Source organism: Octodon degus, unplaced genomic scaffold (genome assembly GCF_000260255.1).
Source record: "Octodon degus isolate 3935 unplaced genomic scaffold, OctDeg1.0 scaffold00008, whole genome shotgun sequence".
Lineage (NCBI taxonomy): Eukaryota > Metazoa > Chordata > Mammalia > Rodentia > Octodontidae > Octodon > Octodon degus.
Genome location: NW_004524584.1, coordinates 6,597,794 through 6,608,324, shown reverse-complemented (window position 1 = coordinate 6,608,324; position 10,531 = coordinate 6,597,794). Strand labels below are relative to the sequence as shown.

The following is a 10,531-nucleotide window of genomic DNA, read 5'->3' as shown; positions in this document are numbered from 1 at the left end:
CCTTCCTTCCTTCCTTCCTTCCTTCCTTCCTTCCTTCCTTCCTTCCTTCCTCTCTCTGTCTCTCTGTCTGACTGTGTCTGTGTCTGTGTGTCTGTCTATGTGTCTGTCTGTGTGTCTGTCTCCTGGGTGGGCTTTTGGAGCATGGCTGCTACTTATGATGCTTATGACACTGCAATTAGAATGTCATCCCTGGGGTCCACTCCGAGGTCTTTTCTGCTGGCCTTGTGTTCACCAGCCTGAATTACTCTCTCTTGGTCCTTAGTAAAGAGAGAGTGGTGCTTTGCCCTCTGTTTATGGTCAGAACATGTCATCTTCTAGCTGCTTCTTAGGGATGATTCTGTGACTATTCTGCTACAGAGGCAACAGGTGGGCCTCTCAGATACTCCTAGTAGGAGATTGGCTTGTAATCTGTGAGTTGAGGACACCTAGGCAAAGATCTTCTAGTCATCAGTACAGCATTAGATGTTACTCAGTGGAGAAGCATGAGAAACTACCCTATCAAAATCTGTGATTAATAGACATAATCTCCACCAGAGCATTAATTTCGGGCATAATCAAGCTTGCTGAATTATTTCAGTGTCAGACCTTGACAGAGAAGTCAGCCTGGGATTAGCATTTTGATTTAAAGTTCAACGGGTGGTATTTATCTTTATTTCTGTCACATACACATGATTGACTATCTGTTCTGGAAAATAAAAACAAATGCTACTTCTCCAGTCAAGTGAACTGGGGGTAATTTAGAGGCATTCTCTCATGGTTGACTGGACCTTGGCAGCCTTGCTTTCCTGGCCTCCACCAAGTGTCTGGGATGGTGGTCTCCAATTCTGTGAGAGGCCAGGTGACTCTGGGAGAAGCTGTGTTAACAGTTCGGCGGGTGTGTCCTTCCTTGGAGAAGTGCCTTAGCTGAGCTGTTGCCAGAGAAGAGCGTTGGTGATAGAGGTGGAAGCAGGGGAGACAGTAGAGAAATGAAGTCCTTCTCAGTGGGGATGGGGTTTAGAACCTAAGAAATGTCTTCTCTTCGCAGAGCTGGGACAGATTTGAAGGTGAGAGACATTGAAGTCCAGCCATGTGGGTGCTACACTTTCAGCCCTGCAGCAGGCTTGATAATCAGGAGCACATAACAATATGTGAATGTGACATTTAGTGCTGCTGGCGGAGTGGCTGGGCACCGTGCTAGTGCCTTTACTTGCATTGACTTGATTCTTGACCACAGACGTGCTTGCTCCTCTGTTGATCAATAAAGACTTGGAGGCCCAGGAGGACATGCAACTTCCTAAAGACCCAGAACGATTTGGCACTGAAGCTGGTGCTCTTCTTATGCCAGCTCTGATACATCAAGCCAGGTGGGACAGCCTTCTGCATCTGAGGGGTGAGGATGGAATCCTGAACCTTGAAGGAGGTTGTGTGAAGGGGAAAATGCGAAATGGGGGGGGGGCTGGGGAGGAGGAAAGGGGTGTCCAGCTTTCCTAGGTTTCCCCATTCCTTCTTGGCCCCACATCATTTTGACCTTCATCAGCACCCCAAGGCACTGCCTCCCTGCCCTGTGAGCTCTTTGGGTCACAAATTGAAAGCTGTAGGCATGGGAGCTCTTTCAGTTCAAATACAGAAATGAGTTATGCTCTGCCAAGAATCAGCAAGCTTCTTCATAATGAGGGTTCTGTGAAAGGCTCCGCCTCTGTCAGCAGCTTGCATCTTTAAGGACATTTCACTTACGGAGAGAAGGCAACGCAGAAGTGTCTGCTTGCAGGGCGACGTGGCCTACTCAGGGAGAGCCGCCCCTGGGCACCAGCTGGGCACAGCCATCCGGTGCCCGGTGGCCCTGGAGTACCCGCAGTGTCCTTCTGGGCTATAACTGCACTCCATTTACCTTCAGATTGTTTTGACCACAGTTGTTAATGCAAGACATGATTTAGATACTTCTTCAACCCAGTTTCCTAAGTTAACAAGTAAATTTTGATAATGGATTTCTCATCTTGTTTTTCTTAAATCAGATGCAGTTTTTGTTTCAAAAGGTGTACTTAAGGAATTACTTCATTTGTTTCGTTTCAGTGTTATATTTATATATATATATTTATCTAAAATATAACTATCCTTTAGGAATTACATTTATGTCAATCAATTGATCAAATATTTGTAACTAAGAGTCAATCTGTCTCCTAACAGACACATGCTATGCAATTTGGTGAAGTTTTAAAACCTATACTTTATTTATTTTTTTCTGTATTTTAGGGAAGGGTCTACAGGGTGTTCAAGGTCTTACTACTAGATCAGACTTGTAGTGATCCTCCTGTTTACAACCTCCCAAGTGCTGGGATTACAGGTGCCCGCTACCACACCCAGTCTCAATGGCAGTCTCAGTGTGCCCAGTGGGTGGGGCAGGCAGGCAGGCCTGGGGATCAAATGCCTGGCCTTGTATTTTTTTTATTAGTATTAATGAGAAAGAAATAGCAATGAGACAGTTTCAAAACAGGTTAGTGGGACAGTTACACTAATTAATACATTGCATATTGTTGTCTTCATAGTAGTTATTCATAGTACAAGATGCAGACATGAAATTTTGTCTAAACGCTATTAGTACAAATCTTCTCATTGAGCTAAGAGAAAGTAGCTGTATACCTATCCTATTTTGTATATACATATACACACACACACACACACACATATATAATATGTATTTTTTTGCTACAAAATGGTCCTTCATTTATATCGCCCTTTTTTTGTTTTGTTTTGTTAGAGATGGGTGTTCCATTGCCATTCAAATATTGTAGGTCCTTGAATTCAGCAAAATAACTCAATATAGTCCAATAGTCCATAATAGTAGTGGGTTATTAGCAGAACTAAAACCTATACTTTATTTGGTAAAATATAACAGAAATAAGGCACTCTGCTATTTTGTTTAGTTAGACTATATGTTTCTGCAATATGAATATTCACATTATGCATAAGCACATTGTAACGAAAATCTATATTTGGCAATACTAATATTTTAGTTGTAAGTATGAAATGTGGGCTCTAACAAAATAACAGCAAGTATAAATCAGCTTAACTTTAATCAAGATAAGAAACATAAGGCCTTTCATTATGCAACTACTTTGACATTTACTTTTTCCACCCTGTTGATTCATTGACCGGAAAAGAAATGGGAGCTCTTTTGCTTTTCTAATCCAGGGTAATTAATCTGGAAGAAATTTGTCTATAGAAAGAAGACATTGTTTTTTCAGCTATAGAAAAGGCTATTGTTACTAAGAGCGTGATTTCTTATTTTACCATTCTGGCCGGTGGCACAATGTGTTGGATAAGTTTGGATAAGTGACTTTGATTGATTTGAATGACATTTTAAAGTTATGTGTCAGCAAATATCCATCCCTAATATGTCTACTCTTAGCTTTGACTTGTAGGACTGATGTGGGAAAAGGGTGGTATGGTTGGTCTTGAGGTTACCGAGACGACCCCTGCAGCTAAAGACTGACGGTAGACAAGCGACAGAATAGAAGAGACGACTGTGTCGAGAGCACATTGGTACTGATTTGGAAAACTTTTCTCCAAAACATTAAAATAATCCCTTTTCTCAGATATTACATACTAAAAGGTGTATCTTTAGTCTGTGATTGTACCTTGGAACTTTAGCATGTATTTTTGGTTACAAAAATCAAATTGATTTTTTTTAAGTTGAGAAGTGTTTTTTTATTTTTATTTATTTTTTTTAAGCTGGTTCAGGCTGCATTAAGGGTGTGTCTGGTAAGGCAGGTGAAGGTGAGGATCGAACCATGGTATCCTGCACCTGATTATGTTCGCATGAGCAGGTGCTTAAACAACTGAGCTAACCAGCAGGCCCCCAAATTGATATTTTTAAAATGAGGTAAAATTTTTAAGGGTGCTTTAAGAACTGATTTACCCCCAGAGAGTGTCAGGTTGTCATCCCCCTCAGCTCACATGAATGCTCATGCTGTTCACACCAACTCCAGGACGACCTCCCTAGGGTTCCCATAGCATGCAAGATGATGGTTGCATGCTCTTGATGTCTTGGGAGGTGGACAGGAGGGGCAGCCTGACCTTGTGAGAGCAGGCAAGGGTGGAGCTGGTGAGGTGGGAGGTCCCCAGATTCTCATAGCAGTTTATATTAAAATTTTACCAACTTTGTGGTCAGTCAGTTCTTCCTAGTGTCTGTTGTCTGTTATACACAAATTTAAAACCCCATTCCCTCATGGTGTGCTCAAAAGTCGTGGAGAGTGATTGCTTAGTCTTTTGCTCTAAAAAACCCTTCACGTAATAATCAATCACAAGTTGCCTTTCTCACTCTTTGAAAATTAGTATTTGGAAAATTCACAGCTGTGACTGCATCAAAGACAAATCATGTGTTCCAGTTTGATGACAAGCTCGAAGCATCGTGATCCTGAGGCAGTGTGCCTTAGTTAGAAGAGAAATCCACAGAAAGCTGACAACGTTCCTGTATTCAACCTTGAAGCTAGAAAGTAAAGGTAGATGTTCATTCTACTCCTGGGCAGATTCTAATAAAAACAACACTGTTCTATATATTAATTAGTATACATTTTTTACTATGTATTAATTCATTAAAAATTCATCAGCTAACATTTGAGTAGAAGAAAACTAATATGTGGAGTGCTTACTGTGTGCCAGGCATTGTATTAAATACTTCGACTATCTTATCTCATTTAATTATCAATAAACATTCCTATTGATACAGAGAGGTTAACAGGCAAATCTTCCTGGTCAGGTTGCAAAAATGATCATTCAAGTCAAGGACTGTACTTGTCTGTCTTGGGTCCCTGCTTCCTGATTCTGTTCATGGTATCAGTACTTGCTAGACATATCCTTGACTTTACCATGCTTTACATTGGCTGGTGCCTATTTCCACCAAGCTGAGAGAATAGTTAATCTGCGTATCCCCTGGTCTTTTGGACTGTTCTCTTAGGATTGGTGGTTCTGACTGTGTTGGTGGGTCAGCCTTTGCCACGAAGTGGTATGGGGAGAGCAAGTCAAGGGAAGGATGGCAGAGGCTTGGAATATCTCTGAGGGTCACCTCTGCTCTTGGGTACCCAGGAGCCCCTGCTATACTACAACCTGGCCATAGACCAGAGCCACCCAGCCCAGGGCCCTTGACTTGGCTTTACCTCCTGCCAGGTTCCCCTGAATTGGATTAGAACTAAGTGTTATCATGGGACAGAATCTGGTACAGGCTAGTAAAGGTGGGAAGTGGGGGAAGGACCACAGAGCTGCTGGGGTGGGGCGGTATTTCCCTTGTCCATGACCAGGCACTCCCTGGAGAAGGAACCCAGCTCCATAGGTGATAGGATCTACTTGTGGAGGGAGTAGAAACCTCTTCTAGGTGATTCTACTTCATGCCTGAGGGATGGCTTTTATTTAAGAAAAGCAAATTAAGGTTGGATATGCCTTGTTGAAGATAAGCTTAGGAGGAGCGAGGACTAAAATCCTCTTAGGGACCCTGAGGCATTCCACCCTTAGGTGCTGGAGCAGCAGCAGGAACTACATTTGTGTCTTGGGATCCCCTGCTTCTCAATAAAAAGCCTTTCTCCAATACCCCCTTCACTTGGCACCTCCCTTAGTGCCAGTTGAATTCCTCTTTGAATTGCTTGTTTCTGTGTATCTGGCTCCCCAGTCAACATAAGCCACTGAGGCACAGGGGCCAGGCCTGACTTACTGGTCTCCCCATGGTGCCCAATGCAGGGCTTTGCAAGTACTAGATGATGTCGGCATTAATGGTGTACCTGAAGCAGGGCCGTTTTCTCATCTAGTTACATGGGCTTTGCCTCATCTTCAGATTTTTACTGGGTAAAAATTCTTAATTCTAAAATGTTGACAAATATATAATTAGTTTTCCTTTTACATCTCTGTACTGACCTTTTAAAATCAAGTTGCCTCTTAGATACATTAGAAAGTCAAAATTGAAGTACCATACTTAGCTTGTGTTTGCCTTAATCTTTACAAACGCTTTCTCAGTGTCCATCCGTAATTAAGTAAGCCTCGGCAATTAAGCTTCTCTCATTCCAGGGAGTGCTTTCCAAGGTATCAGAGCATCTATTTCATAAGAAGGGAAATTTTATGAAGTTGTTTGAGTCAGAACCATAACAATACCAATAAAATGTATTTTATGAAGTTGGTGAAGACATTGCAATCTGGGTGCTGTTTCAGAGTGCAGAGAAATGTATACATCATAAACGAGAGGTCCCTGACTGCTCCTAGGCTTCTCTTCCAGTGACGGATGTGGCGGTTCTTACTTTTAAGAGTCCTCTGTGAGACTTGCAGCATGGAGTGAGATTTAGAAGCCCATCCTGAGAATTACCCTCTTGCTAACCTCTGCATGGGCTTAGTACTGTGGTGAGAAGCAGCAGCCAATGGCATGTGGGGGAAGGTTTTATTAAGGAGGGTGGATAATGTCCTAAGATGTTCTGCCAGTCTTGGGACTCCTTCCTAGGCATGGACCCCTTCTCAGGTCTCCCACTCACATAGAGTCCCCATCTCCAGCTGCATCTCCCTGCATCCTGCCAGGAGAGGCCAGAGACTGTGCTGCCTTCTGACTATCCCTCTGTTCTGTGGGGCTTTTCATAATTTGTAGGAACAGCCGTGGGCCAGACAGTGGCAAGAACAGCTCCGCAATCCCCATTAGATGCTGTGCCTATCCTTCAATAGAGAAAAGAGCTTTCTCTATGGGAGTTTTAATTCACCTGCTCAATTCGGGTTCCTTTTCCCCTATTTGTCCCCTAGAGGCCCACAGATGTGGCTGTCTGGTAGTGGGATAGATAATAAGTACTGAGTTTGTTCACCAGTGAGCATCACTGAGCCAGGTACTTTGCTTTCTAGGGAACTTTCCCAAGGATGGGTTAAGGGTGGCAAGGGTGACTATAACTTAAAAATTTCTCCTTGCTTTTTTCGCTAATTTGTTGGGTTGATCCGACTCTCCAGTGTGAGCATCCTGCCCCTCCCCCCGAAACTAATGACCAGGACCCTGGAAATGTGCAGCTGTTGGATCAGAACTAGCAACCTTCCAATTCTGCTCTGGTGTACTCTCTGTGTGGCCTCAGGCAAAAGGGCCTTCAGTTTCTTCCTTGGTGAAATGGACCTAATAAGACTACCTGCTCAGGCTTAGCTAAGGGAATCTGAGGCGCTTAGTAGAATGCCTGTCGCTGTATGGGTTGACTTAGATTCTCCAATTGCTTTGTTCGTATATGAGAGGTTTTGGTCGCCACATAGGTTTTCCTTATTGGTTTATACCTGGCTGAGTTCACCCCAAGATTCAGACTTTGGAGACAGAATAAAAGCAAGCAGACTTAGTGGACATCACCAGCCCGCATTATTGTGGGGCTATGGTCTGTCATCCCCCTACACAAATGTTGAAATACTACCCTGAAAAGAAGGTGGGATCAGGAGGTGGAGCCTTTGCTTGGCGATTAGGCTGTGAGGACAGAACCTTCCTGAGCACAGCTAGTGCCCTCTGTCCCTCCCACCAAATGAGGATGTTAGTGAGAAGCCACATGAGAGCTAGAAAGCAGCGCACCAGGCTGCAGCTATGCTGGAACCTCCACCTCCCTCTTCTACTTTCCAGAGCTGTAGGTAAAAACTACTGAGAAGCTTGTAGGTCTGTGGCGTTTTGCTCTACCAGCCTGAACAGACTAAGACGGGGGTTCCCAAGAGGGCCTCTTCATGTCAGCTCACCCCTGTAGGCCCCACCTTCAGAAACCCTGTCCATCTGGTGCCTGCTTTATCTTCAGCCCTGTGTCATTCTATGCTTGCAGCTAGGGGACCCTTCCTGCATCAATGCTTAGAAAGATTAATTCCTTTAATTAAAAAGCAAAAGCCAAGAAGCCCTCTAGCTTCACTGTTGGCAGAACCATGGTCCTGTTTTCTTAGCATGCTTCCCATGGTCTCCTCAGTCACCTGCAGCTGACATTTCCAGCCCTATCCTCCAGGTCTTTGGGCCACACAATTCACTTTTTCTCAAATACACCCATCCTGCCTCTACGCCTGTAGTTATTCAGTTCTCTGTCTGGGGCCTTCCATTTTAATGCCCCATACATCTTATATGGCCTGGTTGAAGTAGTTCCTTTCCTGGGAAATGTGCACTGACCCCTCCTCTGTGTGTGTTATAAGCTCGGCAGTGAAGTGCCATACTTGTCACTTTATAATAATCTTACTTCTTTTAATGAAGTCAAGAGAAGACAGACTTTTATGTTAACTCAATATTTATCATTCCTCATGCTTTCCATTTCTCCTTGTGTTTTCAAGTTACCTTCTGGTGTCATTTCTTTCCATCCTGAATGGTATTCTGTAGTATTTTTTTTTGGTATTTTACACAGATTTTCCTAGGGACACGTTTTCTCAGTTTGGTTATATGGGAGTGTCTTTATTTTACCCTCAAGTTTAAGGGGACTTTTGCTGGGTATAGACGTCTCAGTCTATTGTGCTGTTGGTTTGCTTAGCACTCTGAGCATCCTTGTGGTGGCTTTGGGCCTTCCTTGTTCCAGAAGAGGACTTAGCGATCAGCTACCTTGATGGTCTTCTTATGTGATGCTCACAGTCATCTTGCTGCGTGCCAAATGCTCTCATCGTCTAACGGTTTGGAGCTATCTCTAGTGTGCCTCTTGTATTTAGCTCACTTACGGTTCATCGAACATCTTGGATGTGTGTGCATCGATGTTTTTCATGAAATTTGAAAAGTTTGGAACCACCTTTCGAAATTATTTTCTGTTTCTTTTCTTTTACTTCTCCTATAATCTGTACCGTGTTTTTATGTCTGTGCTTGAGGTTAATGAGTGGATTTCTAAGGTTTGGTTTTATTTTGCTTTAAGCCTTTCTCCCCCATCTTCAGATCTAAAAATTTCCACTGATCTTTCTTCAAAGTCACTGATGTTTATTTCTTTCTACCATGAATCTTCGGTTGAGCTCATCTAGTGAATTTTTCATTGGTTACTTTATTCTTCAACTCTAGACTTTGTTTCAGATTAAAAAAATAATTTCTATCTCCTTAGAGAAGTCATCTAATTTTCTGCTCATGGTTGTCATTTTCCCCTGATTACTTAACCACATTTTCCTTGTCGACTATGATCACTATTTTTTCTTTCCATGTTATGTATTTGGTATAAGTTCTCACTATACAGCTCAGATTCATAGTGATCCCCCTGTTTTCAGCCTCCCCAGCACTAGAATTCCAAGCGTACACTACCACGCCTACACTCAACTGCTGGCTCAAAGTGCCCTGGGGATTGCCAAGGCAGGTGCTTAGTCCACTGAGCTATCTCGCTGGCCCTTATGGTCACTATTTTGAAATCTTTGCTGAATCCAGCAGCTGGAGATTCAGAAATTGTCTCTGTTAGCTGTTTTTGTTAAAGGCACATTTTCTTTTTTTTCTTTTTTTTTTTTTTGTATATGTATGTATCACAGCTTTTTGTTGAAAACAGGATGCTTTACATAATATGCTGCAGCAGTTCTGAGTCTTTAATTCTCCACTTCCTCTTCCCCACGGACACTGCACATCGCTATGCTGTTTATCTAATAACTGGTCTAGGGGGTGGGGGAGATGGCTCAGGAGGGCCGCGGAGATGCCTCAGTAGGATAATTGCTTGCCTGGCAAGCACAAGGGCCTGAATTTAATCCCTGGTTCCACCAAAAAAAAAAAAAAAAATCAAACTAATAACTGGTCAGGGCTAATCCGTGGCACGTGTCTGTCTAGTCTGATGTCTGGTCACTGATGTGTTGGCTTAGTTTTCATCTAATTTTTTTGTGGGGGGGGTGAGGAAACAAATATTTAATGATACATTGCTCTTCAGGGAAATGGTTACAGAGGCCTTTGGAAACCAAGAACACAACCATGCAGCATAGATCTGAAATAGTTTCTTACCATAACTACCCTGTATACTATAACCTTTTTCCTCTCCAAAAAAATCTCAACAACTTATGGAAAAACAAAAAAAAAAAATCTCAACAAAAACAACCACAACCACAAAATGACCCTCCCTCATCTCACATGGAAATAGTTGCCACAGGGAAGCCAAAATTCTAGTTTTGTGGACAAAAGGAAAAACAGCAATCCATTGGTTAACTGGTAAGAGCAGAGAACCCCAAGCCCTTCACTGTGCTGTTCTGGCCTTCTTACTCTTGTTCTTCTTGTCTCTCTTCTTCAGCCCATCCATGTTAGCCCTCAGCAGGTTTGAATAGGCCATCTGAAACTTACTCGCTTCTGTAGAGCTCCCCACAGTGCTGATCTTCTTTTTGCCATCCTTAGCTCTCAGTACACAATTGTTGTCTGCAGGCTCACAGCCCTCCACAGAGCCCTTCTTTGGGATGGCTCTAGTTTGACCATCATATTTTTTCAAGGTGATGAACACACTGTCCGGCACCCGGCACTTCTGGAAGAGCCTGGTCAGCTCGGTCAGGAACTGCTTGCTCTCCAGCAGTACCGTCTTGATGATACGGGATCCAATTCTTCCTGATCTAGTTTTAATCATGGCTTTTATATTTGAATCTTTGTGTCAGAGTCCTGTCACTGTAATGAATA

At 43.1% G+C, this 10,531-nt stretch overlaps 2 protein-coding genes across 3 annotated transcripts in view; one reads left to right on the top strand and one right to left on the bottom strand.

The window, feature by feature from the left end:
• The window catches only part of Ephb1 (EPH receptor B1), a 436,689-nt gene that overhangs the window by 39,371 nt on the left and 386,787 nt on the right, over window positions 1-10,531 (top strand). The window lies entirely within an intron of this gene.
• LOC105743877 (signal recognition particle 14 kDa protein-like) lies at window positions 10,104-10,481 on the bottom strand. The gene has a single exon (XM_012517465.1). It carries the CDS (start codon window positions 10,479-10,481, stop codon window positions 10,104-10,106), a length of 378 nt encoding a protein of 125 aa, XP_012372919.1.